Source organism: Pristis pectinata, chromosome 7, assembly GCF_009764475.1.
Source record: "Pristis pectinata isolate sPriPec2 chromosome 7, sPriPec2.1.pri, whole genome shotgun sequence".
Lineage (NCBI taxonomy): Eukaryota > Metazoa > Chordata > Chondrichthyes > Rhinopristiformes > Pristidae > Pristis > Pristis pectinata.
This window is the reverse complement of record NC_067411.1, coordinates 2,121,565-2,141,993: the sequence shown is the minus strand read 5'-3', so window position 1 is coordinate 2,141,993 and position 20,429 is coordinate 2,121,565. Positions and strand designations below refer to the sequence as shown.

Genomic DNA, 20,429 nt, shown 5'->3' with positions numbered 1-20,429 from the left:
GTATATAAGACAGACAGTTTGCAGACAGCACTTGTGGCGATGGGCACAGCTTGCAGTTATACGTGCTATTTGCAGGCACTGGTGTGGCTTGATTTGCCTTGCTGGGAAAGATTTGACAATTCCTGGAAGTACTTACTGTGAGAACATCCCAAGGTAATTTTCACTTAATCCAATCAGTGGCAAGTGAGAAGTGCTTTGTGCTGAATGAACAATTCTCAGCCTTTGTACCTGTCAAACTTCCCTAATATTGTTTGGCACCTCCTTAATGCAAAAGGTTTAGATGGGGCAGATGTGTTCAGGAAGGATTCCTGACCCAGTATCTAAACAGGCCAACTACTGGATCTGGACTAGGCAATGAACCTGGTCAGGTGACAGACATCTTGGTGGGCGAACATTTCGGGGATAGTGACCACAACTCCCTGACCTTTAGCATAGCCATGGACAAGGACAGGAGCAGACATTATGGGAAAGTATTTGATTGAGGGAGGGCAAATTACGATGGTGTTAGGCAGGAACTTGGGAGCGTAAACTGAAAAAAGATGTTCTCTGGTAAATGCACCACAGAAATGTGGAGATTGTTCAGGGACCACTTGCATGGGGTTCTGGATAGGTTTGTCCCACTGAGACAAGGAAAGGATGGTAGGGTGAAGGAACCATGGTTAACAAGAAAGCTGGAAGGTTTAGTCAAGAGGAAGAAGGAAGCTTATTTAAGGTTTAGGAGGCAAAAATCCGAAAGAGCTCTTGAATGTTATAAGGTAGCCAGGATGGAGCTTAAGAAGGGACATAGGAGAGCTAGAATGGGACATGAGAAGGCCTTAGCAAGTAGGGTTAAGGAAAACCCTAAGGCGTTCTACAGGTATGTGAGGAACAAGAGGATGACTAGGGTGAGGGTAGGACCGCTCAGGGATAAGGGGGGGGAAATGTGTCTGGAGGCGAAGGAGGTAGGGGAGGTCCTGAATGAATACTTTGCTTCAGTGTTCACCAGGAAGAGAATGTGAAGTTAACATAGAACAGGCAAATGTGTTGGAACATGTTGAGGATAAGAAAGGAGCAGTGTTGGAGCTACTAAAAAGCATTAGGATAGATAAGTCCCCAGGGTTGGACAGGATATACCCAGGTTACTACGGGAAGCGAGGGAAGAGATTGCTGGAGTGTTAATGATGGTCTTTGAGTCCTCCCTGGCCACAGGAGTGGTACCGGAGGATTGGAGGATGGCAAACGTTGTTCCATTGTTCAAGAAAGGTAAAAGGGATGATCCTGGGAATTATAGGCCATGAGTCTTACATCAAGGGTGGACAAACTATTGGAGGGGGTTCTTAGGGACAAGATTTATGAGCGTTTGGAGAAGGATCATCTTATTGGAGATAGTCAACATGGCTTTGTGAAGGGGCAGGTCGTCCCTCACCAGCCTAATAGAATTTTTTGAGGAAGTGACAAGGCAGATTGATGAAGGTAGTGGGGTGGATGTGATATATATGAGTTTTAGCAAGGCGTTTGACAACGTTTCCTATGGTACGCTTCTCCAGAAAGTAACGAGGTATGGGATCCATGGAAAATTGGCTATGTGAATCAGAATTGGCTTGCCCACAGAAGGCGGCGGGTAGTTGTAGAAGGGAGTGTTCGACCTGGAGGTCGGTGACTAGTGGTGTTCTACAGGGATCTGCTCTGGGACTCCTGGTCTTTGTGATTTTTATAACTGATTTGATGAAGAAGTGGAAGGGTGGGTTGGTAAGTTTGCAGATGACATGAAGGTTGGTGGTGTTGTAGATAGTGCAGAAGGTTGTCACAGGTTGCAACGGGACATAGACAGGATGTAGAGCTGGGCAGAGAAGTGGCAGATGGAGTTCAGTCTGGAGAAATGTGAAGTGATACACTTTGGAAGACCGAACTTGAAGCCAGAGTACATGGTTAATGGCAGATTCTTAGCAGTGTGGAGGAACAGAGAGATCTTGGTGTCCAAGTACATAGATCCCTCAAAGTTGCCGCACAAGTAGGGTGGTTAAGAAGGCATATGGTGTGCTGTCCTTCATTAGCTGGGGGACTGAGTTCAAGAGCCGTGAGGTGATGTTGCAGCTCTATAAGACTCTGGTTAGACCACACTTGGAATATTGTGTTCAGTGCTGGTCACAACATTACAGGAAGGATGTGGGAGCTTTGGAGAGGGTGCAGAGGAGATTTACCAGGGTGCTGCCTGGATTGGAGAACATGTCTTACGAGGAGAGGTTGAGCGAGTTAGGGTTTTTCTCTTTAGAGCGATGGAAGATGAGAGGTGACTTGATAATGTTTCAGTATAAGATTATGAGAGGCATAGACAAAGTGGAGAGCCAGCATCTTTTCCCCAGGGCGGTAATGGCTAATACTAGGGGTCACTTGTGCGTGGAGGAAAGTTCAGGGGAGATGTTAGAGGTAGTTTTTTTACACACAGACTGGTGGGTACCTGCAATGCACTGCTGGGGATGGTGGTAGGGGCTGATATGATCGGGTCGTTTAAGAGAGATGGGCATGTCGATGAAAGAAAAATAGAGGGTTATGGGAGGTGAGGGGGATAGATTGAATGTGGATGAGGTTTATATAGGTCGGCACAACATCGTGGGCCGAAGGGCCTGTACTGCGCTGTACTGTTCTATGTTCTAAATGGATGAAAATGTGTGTCTATATTGATGTTGTGTGGGACAGACAGTCTTCCATTTAAATGCAAGGACTCAGCTTATCGGTTTAAACTATTTGTCTGTATGTTTTCTGTGGCTTGGCAGTTGATGACTTTCACTATGTTTCTCCCTTCCTCTTCAGTAATCTAGTAACCATCCAGCCACTTGGCTCTGTCTGTTCATCGTGTTTATAGCCTAAAATCTCTCAACTTTTCTTGGCTTTCCTCCAGCATGGTGCTCTGGGTCTGGCCTCCTCCATCTACTTCCATTATGAACAATGGGATGGATCATACTTGATCCAGTGGAGACACCGGAGACCGCAGACAAGGGAATCTGGAGCAACAAGCAATCTGCTGGAGGAACTCAGCGGGTCGAGCAGCATCTGTGGGGGGAAAGGAATTGTTGACGATTCGAGTTGAAATTCTGCATGAGTCCTGATGCAGGGTTTCAACCAAAACCCCAACACACACAGATGCTGCTCGACCTGCTGAGTTCCTCCAGCAGATTGTTCGTTGACACTTGATCCAGTCATTGCCTCAAGAATAAGCATCCATTCCCCAATGACTTCAAAGCCTTGCTACCCACAGAGCTTGGGGTAGTGGATCCTGAGGCCTTGGCTTGGACTGTGTTAGCCTTAAAAACAGTTGAAAGGTTTATAAATAATTAAGAATCTTTGGCGAAAAAAACATTTTGAGGTAAATAAATTTAATTAATACTGATGTATCTGGTTCATATGTCAATATGAATTAAAATTTAAAACAATGGATGGGACTATACTGACTATGCCAGTCATGGGTAGCACACAGCTGAGGGATTAGTTACAAAGACAAGCCAGCTTCTCATCCCAGGTGAATCAGTGGCGAATCCAAGGGCAGAGCAAGAGTCAGATACAGAAAAATGTGTGAAATATTTTCTAGGGAGATGAGTGTGATTATGGTAATATTCTGAGAAGGCACCGTCCTTTGGGACTGTGGATTGTATTCATTAATTTCTTAGCAAACGTGCATGTGCTCTGCTTCTTTCATTGTGCTGCGTATGGTGATGGCACAGTGCATGAGCTACTGTACATCACCCAGGGTCCTGAACTAAGGAAATGTAAGGTTTAGAAAGCTGAAATTGGATAGGGCCCTTGAGGAATATAAAAGAAGCAGGAGGGAAAACGAGGGTAGCTCGGGAAATGGTAGGAGCACTCGAGGACAAAGAAGGAAATGTATGAGAGGACATGGCTTTAGGATGAAAGGGGAAAGGTCTAGGGGGAACATTAGAGGGAACTTCTTCACTCAAAGTGGTGGGAGTGTGGAATGGGCTGCCATCTGATGTGGTAAATGCGGGCTCGCTCTTAACTTTTAAGAGTAAATTGGATAGATACATGGACGGGAGAGGTCTGGAGGGGTATGGGCTGGGGGCAGGTAAATGGGACTAGCAGAATAATGTTTCAGCACAGAATAGAAGGGCCAAATGACCTGTTTTCTGTGCTGTAGTTTTCTATGGTTCTATGGTTTCTATGGTATGCCTGGAGCCAGAGGAAGTGGGCAAGGTACTAAATGAGAACTTTGCATCAGTATTCACCAGGAGAAGGACATGGGGGATAGCTGGATCAGGGAGGGGTCAGGGATATTCTGGGGCATGTTGATATCAAGATGGAGGAGGTGTTGGGTCATTAAGATGGATCGGTCCCCAGGGCCTGATGGGATCTATCCCAGGTTATTGAGGGAGGCAAGAGAGGAGATTGCTGAGCCCTTGACAGAGATCTTTGTGTCCTCTTTAGTCACAAGTGAGGTCCCAAAACACTGGAGAAAAGCCAGTGTTCCTTTGTTTAAGAAGGTCAACAGGACAACGCAGGAAATTATAAGCTAGTGAGCCTTACATCAGTGGGATCTACTCACATTTGGAAAAGCATGGAGATTAGGGACAGTCAGCATGGCTTTGTGCCAAGGAGGTCATGTTTTACAAACTTGACTAGTTTTTTTGAGGAGGTGACAAAGATGATTGATGAAGGTAGGGCAGGGGATGGTGTCACATGAATGTAATCTTGGAGCACATGTGGAATCTGTTTTGTTTACAACTATTTGGGAACAAAAGCGGGAGAGGAAATTGCTGCTTGTCTTGTCCCTAGTAACGCAGTAAACTTTCATTCTTTCTCATTTCCATCTAAAGGACCCAGGATCACAGAATGCCGCTCGCCAGAACAGGAGACCTTTACGTGCAGGTGGAGTGTTGGAAATGATCAGAATTTTACCGAACATGGCCAACTGAAATTCTTCTATACAAAGGGGTAGGAGTTGACAATACTTTATTTTCCATGTTTGTTGTTTGTTTTCTGTCAGCACTGAGTCAGTGTCTGCACCGTTAACACTCACCAGCACAATAATGTAGGCATGCAATTTGAAAAGTAAGCAAATTAGCCCAAAGATACAGCTCTTCCTTTTCAGCCTTATGTTGACAGTCTTGTGTTGAGCAAAGCTTGGAAATCTGAGAATTTCTCCCAATGTGGGATCCAGAAAGTACATCACCTGACATAGTACTTAGTCTGACAAACTAACAGCTCCATTTTCTATTTCTGTGACATCATGATATCACCCAAATCCAAGTACCACACTTCTCTAAATGTAAAGCCCTTGGGGAGAATGTGGAGGACAACCAGGTCAGCTCCTGAGGCAAGGAATCGCAATTCCTGGATGGACTGGTAAAGATGGATGATGTACTGATAATCATGAAAATGTTTTGTAGTTAGCATTTAGAATTTAAATTAACAGATCTTGTGGTTTCTTTCACAGTGTAAGTCAGCAGTAAACAAGATGCTGGCTAATGGTAAATGCACAGTTAAAGGGGTGGTTACGTGGTAACTACTGTCAGCTGGGACCGACTCAGGTCTTTACAGTTTTTGTTAATATAAATACAGCAGGCTCTTCAAAATGAAATTGCACTTTTACGTAACGCTGCTTCTGCAGAGTACAAAACTCAGTGGGAGGATTTGGTGAAGTGGGAAAGTCAAAATCAAGTTTATTGCCATGTGCACAAGTACGTGTGTGCACAAGTACGTGTGTGCACAGGTGCAATGACAAACTTACTGCAGCAGCATCACAGGCATGGAGCATCAGATACACAACATTCACAAGAAAAACATAAATGATACATAAATTAAACAGATTTTTTACAAGAAAGAACATAATTTGAACAAAAAAAGAAATTCCATTTTAGCGCAAAGTGATCAAAGTGGTCATAGTGTTGCTAAACTGTGGTGATTAGGGTTGTGCCGATTGGTTCAAGAAGTGAATGGTTGAAGGGAAGTAGCTGTTTCTGAATCTGGTGGTGTGGGACTTCAGGCTTCAGTACCTCCTGCCTGATGGGAGCTGCGAGAAGATGGCACGGCCCGGATGGTGGGGATCTTTGATGATGGATGATGCCTTCTTGAGGCAGCGCCTCCTGTAGATACTACCAATGGTGGGGAGGGGTGTGCCCATGATGTACTGGGCAGAGTCCACTACTCTCCGTGGCTTCGTGCATTCCTGCATATTCGAATTGCCGTCCCAGACCGTGATTCAAAAGTGCTACTCTAGTACTTCCATCAAAAACAAGGAGCAACTTGAGAGGGAGAGAACAGAAAGCAGCAAATGCTAGAATAAGGAAGAGAGATTTTTTATAAAAGCTAACTAAAGTAAAAGGAGAAGTTTAGGAATTACTGTACAATGTCAGAGGAAGTCAAGGAGGTAATTGGCTGGTTCAGCTCACCACAGGAGAATGAGCTGGTTGGTGAATTGCTGTTGAATTCCTTTTCTTAAATGCCCTTTTCTTTCACCTATATGTTACCCATTAACTACCGGCTGCTCTTTTTTGGATACAGTGTCCTGTTCCTTTATAGTGTATAAGGTGATTATGTGAAATGTTATATTCTTTTCTAATCAGCTCCACTGTGGGTTTATTTTACACAGTCGCAGATCTATCCAATTTACTGCAGGGAAGTTGATCATACCCAAATCTAGAGATTTCATAGCCATTTTGTTTTTTTTTGTCTCAACGTTAAACTCCATCCTATCATGAACACTATTAGGTGAATGTTCACACATTGTTAAGCTGTTAATTAAATCTGGTTGCAAATCATGAAAGCCATGGTCCTGTGCATGTGAGCACTGCCTGCCTACTCCTCCTAACTCCTCACGTTGGTAGAGGTCACTAAAAGAGGGACCCTAGTCACTTGGCTCCACAGTTACCCCCACAATGGATTCTAATTTATGCTCATTAATTGTTAAACAATTGAAGAGCGCTTGGTACGTCTCTGGTCCTTTAGTTTAATTTCATCAAATATTTTAAAGAAGTTAATTCTTAAATGTAATTATTTTGCATTTCTTGTGTTTTTTTATATCAGCCTGGTCCATTTTGATGTATGTAGTTAAGAAACTGTAGGACTGGGACAGGCAGACTACACAGTGGCCTCAGTTAAGACTATAGTTTCATGTGGAGCAGAGTTGTGTTTGAGCTCATTTAATTTTGAGGAACATGCAGAGCATCCCTCTGATTTTTTTTTGCTGTCAACAAGTGTAATTAACATGTTTTATAAAAAAATTGCCATATTAATTTGCCTTTGTTTTGATCATTTTCCAATAGCTCTCAGCACCAATGTTAGGCTGACTGAGCTGTAGTTTCCTGGTTTATTATTTATTCTTTCCTTGGATAGAGAGATAATTTTAGCAACCCTCTGGTCTCCAGCACTACTCTGTATGCAGTGCGGATTGAAAAATTATGACCAATGCCTCTGGCATTTCCATCTTTGCTGCTTTCAGCTATCTAAGATGAATTCTATCTTGATCAGGTGAGTTAACCAACTTGCAGTCATGCTATTTGTTCAGTACCTGCAATAACTGGAATATCCACAACTACTAACTCTCTTGTCCAAACAGTGTGCACCTAACCAGTGTTGTACTTAACACAAGGAACAGTTATGTGTCAATTTATGTGAAGGCTGGTGATGGATTGTTATTTTCTGTTCAGGAAAAATCCCAACTGGAGAGAATGTCCAAAGTATATCACCAGAGAAAACAGCTGTTTTTTCAATCAGACTCACACTTCAGAGACTGAGTACTGTGTCCAACTAAAGTCTGACAACATCACACACGACCATCGATGCTTTGTACTCGCTGAAATTGGTAAATAAAGAACGGTTGATAATAGAAGAGGCCTGAATTTATTGTTGTGAATTTACTGTATATGTTTCAGTTGGACTGTCCCAATGGGAAACTTAGGTTGGAGCATGTTCTATTATGTAATCAGACCCATTTATTGCCATCTTCCATCATCACCCCACGACACACATAAAAAACCTCCTTGTTATATCTGAGGTGCAAGTGACTCAAGCAAAGCCACCAATTCTAAATCATATTCTCATATTTTCGAATGACATAGACCATTGAGTTTGTGCCAGCTCTCAGATTCAGTCCCCTGCTTATCTCCCTACAACCATTCTCTCACCTATACCCATCAACTCTCCTGATAATGCCTACACTAGGCACAATTTACAGTGGCCAGTTAACCTACCTGCATGTTTTTGTGGTGTGGGAGGAAACAAGAGCACTTGGGAGATGCCCAGACATTCATAAGGAGAATACCCAAACTCCACACTTAGTACCTGAGGTCGTGATTGAACCCAGGTTGCTGGCGTTGTGCGGCAGCAACACGAACTGTGGTGCCACTGTTGCCTGTAGTAGAGCAGGGTTATAGAGTCATACAGCACAGAAATGGGCCCTTTGACCAACCACATTCATGCCAACATTTTTGCCCATCAACAGTTGCCCCTGAGAAAATAATGTCCTTCTTGGACCACTGCACTCTGTGTGGTGGAAGTACTTGTACAGAGCTGTTAACAAGGGAGTTATAGAATTTAGACCCGGTAATGACGTAGGAATGTTGCATGACTTGGAGCAGAATTTGTGGGTGGTGCTGTTCCCATGCTGTCACTTTGGATCTGTGCTCCCTGCTAAGGGAAGTTCGTCATTCATATTTCTTTAGGCCCCTCTTTATTCGCCTGCATTAGATCTCTCTCAGCCGCCCCTGTTCCACAGTTAGGAGCAACACAGTAGCATAACAAGTAGATCTGCTGCCTCACAAGTCCAGTAACCCTGGATACTGACCTCTGATGCTGTCAGGGTGGAGACATAGAGTAGAAGCAGGTCCTTTGGCCCACCATATCTATGCCGACCATCACAACTATCCACACTAATCCCACCTGCCTGCATTAATTCCATATCCCACGGTGCCTGGCTCATTCAACTGCCTGTCCAGATGTCTCTTCAATGTCGTTACTGTTCCTGCCTCCACCTCCTCCTCTGGCAGCTCATTCCAGATACCAGCTACACTTTATGGGAAAGTTTACCCCTCAGGAGTGATGCAGGGTCTCGACCCGAAACGTCGACGACTCCTTTCCCCCCACAGACGCTGCTTGACCTGCTGAGTTCCTCCAGCAGACTGTGTGTTACTGCAATCCTCTGTCACCACTCCTGGAGTCTGGAAGGGTTGAAAAATTATAGTGGGAGCCTTTACCATTCCCAGCCTTCCTACTTGTAACAACCTGGGATATATTTCATCTGAGTCCGGTGAGTTATCCATGTTTATCCCGCCCAATATTTTGCACTCATTGTCCTCAACCACAACATCATCCCCTTTTTTGGTAAGATTGCTAATCCAAGAATACCCCTATCCTCCGTGAAGGAAGGGTCCAGCATGAGTGGTAAAGACAAAGCTGAAGTATTTTCAGCAATGTCCAGCCTGAAATGCTGTGTGGACGATCCATCTCAGCTCCCTCTGAAGGTTGCTCTGTAACAGAGGCCAGTCTTAAGCAAATTTGATTTAATTTACTGTATGTGATATTAAGAAGTGCTTAGAATATTTATATGGCAAAGACCGTGGGACCAGACAACATCCCAGCTGTAACACTGAAGACCTGCGCTCCAGAACTAGCTATATTTTGAGCCAAGTTGTTTCTCTACAATTACAACATTGACATCTTCCTGACAAAGTAGAAAGTTGCCCTGGTATGTCCAGTTCACAAAGTCCAATGTGACTAATTTCCACCCAATCAGCTTCCTGTCAACCATCAGCAAAGTAATGGAACCTGTCAGTGACAGTGCTAGCAAGTGACACCAATAACTGAGTGACCAGTGACAAGTTTGAGTTTCACTAGGACCACAGCTTCAAATAGCATCACTGCCATGATCCAATCATAGAACAGAGAGCTGAATTCAATGGCATCAGGGCAGTGTTTATAATCAAGGAGCCCTGGTAAAATGAAACTCAGTGGGTATAAGAGGGAAAACACATCAGTGGTTGCATGTTAGAAGAAGGTTGTGGTTGTCAGGGGTCAATCATCCCAGCCCCAGCACATCACTGCAGGAGTTCCTCAGGGCAGTGTCCTGGGCCCAACCAGCTTTGGCTGTTTCACCAATGACTTTCCTTCTATCATAAGATTAGAAATACAGATGACCACTGTTGAATGTTCAGTTCCATTCACAATTCCCAGCAAGTGAAGCAGCCCAGACTTGACAACATCCAGACATGGGCTGAAAAGGAACTAGTAACATTTGTTTCGTAAGAGTCCCAGATAATGACCATCTCCGTCTACCACCTACCCTTGATGAAAAGTAAAACAAAAACTGCAGGTTCTGAAAATCTGTAGTGAAAACAGCAAATGCTGGAAATATTCAGTAGGTCAGGCGGCATTGAAAGATCATTGGCCTGAAACATTAGAATCGGAGGTGATGTTTTGGGCCAATGATCTTTCAGTGATGACCTTGTCAGAACTGACCAGTTTATTTCACCTGCCCTTTTATTGGCATTACCTTCACAAATTCTCCTGCTATCGACATTCTAGGGGTTACTGTTGACCAGGAACTAAACTGGGCTAACCCGTTCCTTAGCGTGGCTGCAAGAGGAGGGTACCCTGTGTGAGTGACTTGCCTCATACCCAACAGCCCTTCTACATCTGACCAGACTCAAGTCATGTGTGTGGTAGAATGCTCTCCACTTTCCTGGGCAAGAACAATCAAGAAGCTCAACACTATTTAGGGTAAAGCAGGCCACTTGACTGGCACCCCAGCCACCATTCTGAACAGTCTATCCCTCCACCACCAGCACACAATGGCTGCAGAGTGTACCACCTATAAGATGCACTACAGTACCTCTCCCAGGCTACTCTGACAGCATCTCCCAAACCCATAGCTTTTAGGGGAACTAAATATGCAGGGGGCATAGAAGCAATAGCTATTCCCCCATACGCACTTATTTGAATTTCCACCCCTTCAACTTCACAAGGATCTGCAGTTGTCACTCAGAGCAGAACTCTCTCAGATGCATCTGTGATGTAGTTGGTGATAACTTGGTCAAATCGGTTTATCCCACATGTCGGTTCCCTCACAATCTGCCACAGGCACCGTCTGGCAGCATCATCCTCCGGGACTCGGTAGTGGTGCTACCAAGCCACCCTTAGTGTTGGGATTTGAAGCCCACCACCCAAAGTACATTCTGTGTGGTGGTGTTCAGCTTGGAAGAACACTACTTCATTGTCTGAGGGAGGACCTGGGTGACACTCAGAAGGAGATTTTCTTGCCCTCTTTGATCTGTTGCTGTGAGTGTTCATGGGGTCTGGAGCTGATGTTAAGGATTCCAAGGGCCCCATCTTCCCAATAGTACACTACTGTGCCATTGCCTCTAGTGAGCTGCCTCACTAAAAAGATGTAATATGTGGCTCATAACTATTATTCTGCATCAGTTGGTATCCCTAGCCCTTCTGTATCACGGTGTGCTTATTGCTGTATCCTTGGTTTTCACTGTAACATTCTGTACTCTTTTCTCATTCTGTTAGTAAAACCAGATGCTCCAATCTCATTGAACTGGTCACTCTTGAACATTAGCCAGTCGGGATTGTTCATGGACATACAGCTGTGGTGGGAAGTTTCCGCTAACACCGATGCCAGCTCTGGACGGATCCCACGTAAATTTGAAATCCAGTATAAACCCAGCCAGGCTGAGCACTGGAATGTGGTATGTATTTCAAGTACAAAAAGCAAAGAGCTTTGTAAGGTAACAGATGCTTTACTTCCAGTCAAGATCAGCCATCCTGATTGTTCTCACACAATGGTGAAGACACATGGTGTGTAATTTCACCACCTCCTTCATCAGGTGCTTACTAAATGTTCCACCAGTCCCCACCAAAGTCAAGCAGAGACAAGAGATCCCAGCATTATTCTCAGCCTGCAGTGAGATTGTTGATCTCGGTTCAAGCTGTAGTGGGAGAGTTTAGAGGTTTAGAATAGGCTATGAAGTGTCTGGTTAACCTAACTGCTGACAACCATAACTGGAATTTGTAAGATTCTCCAGGTTCTCTTGAGATGTATCCCAGGTTACTCTGGGAGGCAAGGGGGGAGAACCCTGGAGCTCTGCCTGAGACTTTACTGGCCACAAGTGAGGTGCCAGGTGACTGGAGAACAGCAAATGTGGTACCTTTTATTCAAGAACAGCAGGAGGGATAAGCCAAGTAACTGCACGCCTGTGAGTCTAGAATCAGTGTTTGGGAAATTACTGGAAAAACTCTGAGGGAAGGATTAATTTATATTGGAGAGGCAGGGATTAATCAAGCATAGTTAGCATGACTTTGTTGAAGTGAGATCTCACCTGACTAAAATGACACAATTTTTCACAGAGATAACTAAGTGTGTGATTGAGGGTAATAATGTTGATATGCTCTAAGGCCTTTGACAAGGTCCCACATGTGAGACTTATTCAAAATGCAATTTTATCTCAGCACCACTTTCCTGCACAAAATATTATTCTTAATATTTTCTGAAATCAGTCACTGTTTAACCGTAGGTCTTTTCCCTCCACAGCAAGGGCAGAGCTGCTATGTGCCTTCTCATATTTTCTCATGTTCCCTTACAACACAGGAGGCCATTCAGTCCATGGCTCTCAGATCAGTGCCATTCCTCCACTTATTCCTCTGGAACCCATTCTCTCACATGTCCAACAACTCCACACTGATTCACCTACCAGCCACTTACACAAGAGGTCATTTACAGTGGTCAGTTAACCCAGCACCAGCATGTCTTTGGAATGTGGGAGGAAACTGGAACACCTGGGTAAACCCATGCAGTCACAAGGAAAACGTGCAAACTCCACACAAACAGCACCAGTAATCTGGACCCAGGATGCTGGAGCTGTGAGGCAGTAGCACTACCTGCTGTACTGCTGTGCCACCCACATATTTTAGTCTTTTACTTTTCCTGGATGACGCATTAACAGTCATGTACTCATAAAGGAGGAGAGCCTGACAAAATAGATGGCCAGGGGCTGCAATGATCAGCCGGATAAAACTGGACTGTCTATTTGTTGTGCTTTGTTGAAGGGAGAACTCATTACGTAAACTGACTTCACTGCACCTGAGCACTTTCATGGACAATAACAGTGAAAAGGCTTGTGCGTATCAACTGGCACTTGTGCTGATAGACAAACAAATTCACCACATGTTCAGGTGTCCTTTCACTGGGAACAAACTGAATGGAGAGTTGACCAACCGTAATTGGCTGCAATCCTCTCAAAAGCGAGAAAACCACAGATGCAGATTTAGTTAAATGGTCTGAAAGGGTCATTTTATTTCCCTCTTCACAGTTGCTGCCTGGCCTGATGGGTATCTCCAGCATTCTCTGTATCTGTTTTTGAATCAGAATTATTGTAAAATGTGGGGGCTCTCTGGACCTCTTTTGTTCAGGCCACAGTTCGTATGGCCACTACTTCGGTGGTGAGCTCGCGAATTTGGGTCTTACAAAACCGATTAGCTTTAGATTTACTCTTGGCGGAAAAGGGGGTAACATGTGCAGTGATGGGACACAAATGTTGTACCTATATCCCCAACGCCTCAGAGAATATCGGATCGAAGGCATGTCAGCCTACGGCACACTTATTTACTAATTGGTATAAGCCCAAATATAATTGGTCCAGAGAGCCCCCATAGGTGGATTCCAATGTTAGACTTGGGGTTTATCTGCACTGTAGGTATTTAATTTGGTTCTGATGAAATGCCATCCATCTGAAAGGGTCAACTCTTTCTCTCTCCACAGACGCTGCCTGACTTGCTGAGTATTCCCAGCATTTTCTGCTTTTATTTCAGATCTTTAGTATGCTTTTTTCTTTGCTTTGAGTACTTAATCAGTGCTCATTTTATAGAGACTAAAATTGCTATGGTACCAGGCTTTCATGCCCATCTTAATCTATAGCAATGGTAAGCAACTTCCCTTCTTCATACTTGGATATCAGTGCTAATGGTAGGAGTGTGAGTTAATCAGTGGTGTGAAATATTCAAAAGAGGACTTCTATCAAGGCGTGTGGTTTACTTCCAAAAGCGTTCGAATTTCTGTTTGTTCTGTCAAACCTACAAATTTGATAAAATCTTGTGCCTGCTGTTTTGCCTGTAACAACATATCAGATGTGTGGAAAGGAGCTAATTTGACTTAAACCATCTTGAGCATCAAGATTTCCTAAAATAATCCACCATGCAGAAATTTACATTATGCTCTTTGTTCTGTTTCCTGCCTCCCTCTTTCATCCCATTGTGGCTTTAGGAACCATTCTAGCACTATACCTGAGTGGTCATTATTCACATGGAAACTTTGGATGTGGGAAAGATCAGGATTGTACTCATTGAGTCATCAAGTTGTACACCACAGAAGCAAATCCTTTGACCCACCACGTCCATGCCAACCTTTTTGCCCATCTACACTACACAAGAAAATAGGGACAAGATTAGGCCATCCGCCCCTCAAAGGTGCCCCACCATTCAATATGATCATGGCTAATCTATGTTGGCCTCAACTCCACACCTGTGCCAGTTCCCCATAACCCTCAATCCATCGATCTATTGAAAATTTATCGACCTCCACGTTAAGTACTTCTAATGATCCAGCTTCCACCAGCCACTGGTGCAGGAAATTCCAGAGATTCACCACCTTCTGCAAAAAGAAATTTCTACATCCCTCAGTTTTAAATGACTGCCCCTTATCTTGTTCAAGACTCTTCTACTAGTGAAAACAATGCAACATTGACTCCGTTAAGTGCCCTTAGGATCTTATATGTTTGAATAAGGTCCCCCTTCATCCTTCTAAACACCAAGGAATGAAGACCCAAACTATTTAGTCTCTCTTGGTTGGACGACCCTTCACCCCAGGAATTTGTCTGGGGAATCTCCTTTGGACCATCTCCAAGATTACTACACCATTTTTTAGGTAAGGGGACCAAAACTGTGCACAATATTCCTGGTGAGATCTCACCAATGCCATGTGCAATTGTAACAATCTCCCTATTATTAAACTCCAATCCCTTTGCGATAAAGGCCAAAATGCCATTAACCTTCTTAACTACTTGTTGGACCTGCCTGGCAGGCTTTAATGATTCATGCACTGGAACACCTAGATCCCTCTATTCTTCACGCACTTGCAGACTCTCTCCATATACATAATAATCTGCCTTTTGATTTCTCTTTGATTACACTAATCACATGTGCCCACATTAGGTCATCATCCTTCTGTGCCTTGCCTATTTACATGTCTGTTTAAATACCTCTTAAATATAGTGATTGTATCTGATTCCTCCTTTGGCAGCACGTTCCAGATATCAACCATTCTCCTGGTAAAAAAAAATACCCCTCAGATCCCTTTAAAACTCCTTCCTCTCACAAATTTATGCCCTCTTGTTTATGATGCCTCTACAACGGGAAGAAGATTCTTACTATCTACCCTACCTATGCCTTTCATAATCTTGTATGCCTCTATCAGGTCACCCCTCAGCCTCCTTTGTTCCAGGGAAAACAAACCCAACTATCCAGTCTTTCCCCATAACCAAAATCCTCTATTCCAGGCAACATCCTTGTGAATCTCCTCTGCACTTTCTCCAGTGCAACCACATCCTTCCTATAGTATAGAGACCAGAACTGCACACTGTTCCCCAAGTGCAGTTTAAAAAAACAGGTTTTGTAAAGTTGCAACATAATTTCCCAACTTTTATATTCTTTACCCCAACCTATGAAGGCAAGCATGCCATGTGCCTTCTTCACCACCTTATTTACCTGTGTTGCCACTTTCAGGGAGCTATGGACTTGGACCCCAAGGTCCCTCTCTTCATCACCATTCCTTAGTGCCCTAACATTTACTGTACATGTCCTACCCCTATTTGATTTTCCATGTTGCACCACCTTGCACTTGTCAGGATTAAATTCAATCTGTATCCTGCTGTGGCCTTAGACAACCTTCCTCACTATCCACAACACCACCAAATTTCCTGTCATCTGCATATTAACTATCATACCTCCTACATTCACACCCAAGTCATTGCTATGTGTCACAGACAATAAAGGTCCCAGCACTGATCCCTGTGGACTTCCAATCAGAAAAGCATCCTTCCACCATGATCCTCTGCCTCCTATCACCAAGGCAATTTTAGATCCATTTGGCCAGCTTGCCTTGGATCCCATGTGCCTTAACCTTCTGAACCAATCTACCACGTGGGACCTTGTCAAATGCCTTGCTGAAGTCCTTCTAGATAACATCTATCACCCTGCCTTCATCAATCTTTGTTACCTCCTCAAAAAACTCAGTCGAATTAGTGAGGCAGGATTTCCCCCCCATAAAGCCATGCTAACTATCCCTGACCAGCATCTGCCTTTCCAAATGTACATAAATTGTATCCTTTAGGACATTCTCCAATAATTTCCCTACTACTGATTTCAGGCTCACTGACCTGGCTTATCCTTGCTGCTTTCTTAAGTAAAGGAACAACATTAGCTATCCTCCAGGCACCATATTTGTGGCTAACTAAAATGTAAACATCTCTGTTAAGTGCCTGGCTATTTCCTCCCTTGCTTCCCATAGCAACCTGGGATAGATCTCATCTGTCCCTGGAGATTCATGAACCCTTGTGCGTCCCATGACAATTTACACCTCTTCCTTCTTAGTACTGACCTGCTCCAGATTATCCACTTACCCCTCCCTGAACTCACTATCTTCTATGTCCATCTCCTTGGTAAATGCAGATGAGAAATATTCATTTAGGACCTTGCCCACATCACCTGGCACCACACACAGATTACCTCTTTGGTTTCTAAGGGAACCCACTCTTTCCTGGCCACACTCTTGCTCCTGATGTATTTCTGGAATATCGAGTTCTTCTCAAACTTACTTTCCAAGGATATTTTCTGGCCCAATTTAGCATCCCATTTACTCATTTAACATCAACACCTCAGCTTTTCAGGCACTTTGTGCAGCGGGAAGTATGTATTATCTCAACCAATTAGTAACAGCTTGAATTTCTGTAGAACCTGTAATGTGCACCCCAAGCTATTCCATGTGAAGAGATAGTAAGACAAATGGCCAGAAGCTTGGTCAGCTCACTAGATCCTAAGTAGCATCTTTTGGAACGGAGAGAGTTTTTAAGAGGGAATTCCAGAGTTTAAGGCCTCACAGATGTTGGTTATGTGAAATAAACAGAGTGGGGGTTGCAGTGTGCGTCAGAAGGGGAGATGCTGTTTCTAAAGCTTACATTGGGCTTTGCTGGAATAGTTTCAGAGGCCAGAGAGATCAGGATGGGAGAATTGAAATGAGAGGCTATGAGGTCACCCTTGCAGGCTGGACAGGGATGTTCTGCAAAGCACCCACCTAATCTGTGTTTGATTTCTCCAATGCAGTATGGAAGACAGAAATCGTATTGGAGGGAGGAGCAGGCAGAGTAGAGCTGGATGTCACCAGCCCATGTGTGAAAATTGATGCTGTGTTTTAGATGCTGTTTCGTAGATGGGAATTAGCCATGAATCTCACAGAAGTCAAAGGGGCAGTCTTGTGTGGTCTTGTGTAGTTCAGTAGCATTGCCATAAAGTAAAGCACTTTTACCTGCATTAATAAACGTGAGTATTGTGTCCTTTTGTTCAGACTATCACTAGTTATCAGTGATAGTTATTATCAAAAGTGTTGGTTAATATCAGTCCGCTAAGATTGGAATTTATAATGTTGAAATATCTGCTCACTGGCCATGGTATAATATGTGCGAATAGTAATAGGGTAATATGTAACTAGTCAGCGGTCTTTATCCCCACGCTGGAAATGTCAAATACTCCAGGGCGTAGCTTTAAGGTGAGAGGGGGGTAAGTTAAAAGAGATTTATGAGGCAAGATTTTTTTACACAGAGTGTGGTGGGTGCCTGGAACACACCACTGGGGATGTGATGGAAGCGGATACGATAGCAACGTTTACGATAGCAACATTTAGACAGACACATGAACGGGCAGGGAATGGAGGGATACAGACCACATGTAGGCAGATGTGTTGTTCAAATTGGCATCTTGCTCGGCATAGACATCATGAGCCAAAGGCCCTGTCCCTGTGCTGTACTCTTCTCTGTACAAATATTAGTGATCTGAGACAGTAGCATATAATGTTGTAGTGTTAGGTCCCTTGCAACCCAGTTTATATTAACTGTGTCCTGAGCTAGCTTTTCATTCTCCATCCTCTATCACAGATGCATCAGAGCTTGGTACGGCAATTGCTCTCCCCAATTACGCAAGAAATCGCAGAGAGTTGTGAACACAGCCCAGTCCATCACGCAAACCAGGCTCCCCTCCATTGACTCTGTCTACACTTCCCACTGCCTCAAGAAATCAACCAACACCTCCCACCATGGTCATTCTCTCTCCTCCCCTCTCCCATCGGGCAGAAGATACAAAGGGTGGAAAGCGTGTGCTGCCAGGCTCGAGGACAGCTTCTATCCCACTGTTATCAGACTCTTGAACAGACCTCTCATACGCAAAAGATGAACTCCTTGATCTCCCAGTCTACCTCATTGTAGCCCTTGCACTTTATTTGTCTGCCTGCACTGCACTTTCTCTGTAGCTGCAACACCATATTCTGCATTCTGTTTTCTTTAAACTACCTCGATGTACTGATGTGTGGAATAATCTGTCTGGATGGCACGCAAATTGTCACTATATCTCAGTACATGTGAGAATAATAAACCAACATTTTATATCTTTAAAGCTAATTGGGTATCCTCCCTCTGCAATGTATTAACTTCATTAATCCCTTTTCTCTAACCTCCTACAGCTCCACATTTCCTCAAATTCTTCATCGCCTAACTTTTTAATGATCCCCCCATCCATAATCTGGATTTTCCTCTCTGAATCCTTTAGCCTCACCACCTCCTTGGTCATTCTTTCTATAAAGATGTTCTGGGGTGGTTTTCAATGTCCCAGGTACTGTTATTTGCAAACTGTGATTGAATATGAATGAACTGTGTACGTTACCTCTTTACGGAAAAAGGAACTCTGTAGATGTTGAAACCAATTGATGGGTCTGTTGGCAACCGAAAACAGAAGCACAAACCGATGTTTAAGATCCTGCAGAGAACCAATTATAATGTCGGCTTTCATATTATAATGGATGGAGGATAGGTCGAGAGAAATTATCTTGCCCTGTCCATACTCCACCCACTCCCCAAGCAGATTAAGTCAGTTGAAAAGACATAGCGATCTCTACTTATTGGTTGTCATTCATTTCGTATCATTGATATACATGGCAGCAGGTGAGGGTGGAGGTGGTAAGAGGTAACCATTAAACGTTGCATCAGCAGCAACCAATAGAAAATGGCCAAGGGTTGCATTGAGGAGAGTGCATATTTAAGCACTGACGTTTTCCTTTTGGATGATTTGATGATTACAGAGGTTTTTCTGAAAATCTAATGCTGTCCTCTTTCTAATTACGTCCCTGCTGCCTTGTTGTTTCACCTTGACCTTTATGATAAAATAGAATTTGCTAAATTTCTCTCTCTTCACAGATTGAAACTTTGCCTGGCCAGCATCCTCCTCAACCTCTTTACAGCTTTGCAACAGGGAAGGAGTACGCTATCCGACTGAAGTGCATTTACCATAACGTTGGCAATTTCAGTGAATTCAGCAACATTTTAAATGTCTTCCTGCCAACACCACAGTCAGTAGAAGGTGAAATGAATATTAAAACCCATGAATAAATAACTAAGTGTGGGAGTGTAAGCACACAACTTTTTTTGAGATATTATTTAAAGACTGTATGAGTTTGGCAGTGACTGAGAGCTCTCAGTGCCAGCTTATAGATCTAGAAGTACTGTGGTTGTGCTGGGATAGCTGCTCCAGTGTTAGGGCGTGTCACTCTCATTGGGTCTGAGAAGAGGAAGGTTGCCAGGTTTACTGCTGTTATACTTACCAGAAAATGCATTGCCCATCACAGGCAGGTGAGAACTTGATGGGTCTTCCTAGTGCAGGAAAGTGCATCTGTGGGTTTACATTATGAATAAAATTGAGGGTTTTTTCCTCGCATTCCTCAACATCTATTCTAGTGGTGTTCCCCAGGGTCGGTGCTGGGCCCATTGCTATTTGTCATCTATATCAATGATTCGGATGAGAATGTACAAGGCAGGGTTACTAATTTTGCAGATGGCACTAAAATAGGTGGTGTCATTGACAGTGCAGATGGTTCAGGATTTACAGAGGGATCTCGATCAGCTGGGTAAGTGGGCCGAGGAATGGCAGATGGTGTTTAATTTGGATGTGCAAGGTGTTACATTTTGGGAAGACAAATGAGGGGAATACTTTAACAGTGAATGGTAGAGCCCTGGGGAGTGTTGTAGGACAGAGAGATCTCGGAGTACAAGTAAATGGTTCCCTGAAAGTGGCGTCACAGGTAGACAGGGTGGTGAAGAAGGCTTTTGGCTCACTGGCCTTCATCAGTC

The 20,429-nt window shown here is 43.8% G+C and overlaps 1 protein-coding gene across 1 annotated transcript in view; it reads left to right on the top strand.

Moving 5' to 3' along the window:
• Positions 1-20,429, top strand: part of LOC127572276 (growth hormone receptor-like) — a 139,577-nt gene that overhangs the window by 83,517 nt on the left and 35,631 nt on the right. The window contains exons 3-6 of the mRNA XM_052019303.1: positions 4,806-4,923; positions 7,638-7,792; positions 11,500-11,678; positions 19,500-19,662. Of these exons, the coding sequence (XP_051875263.1) occupies positions 4,806-4,923; positions 7,638-7,792; positions 11,500-11,678; positions 19,500-19,662 (615 nt within the window). The remainder of the gene's footprint in view (positions 1-4,805; positions 4,924-7,637; positions 7,793-11,499; positions 11,679-19,499; positions 19,663-20,429) is intronic.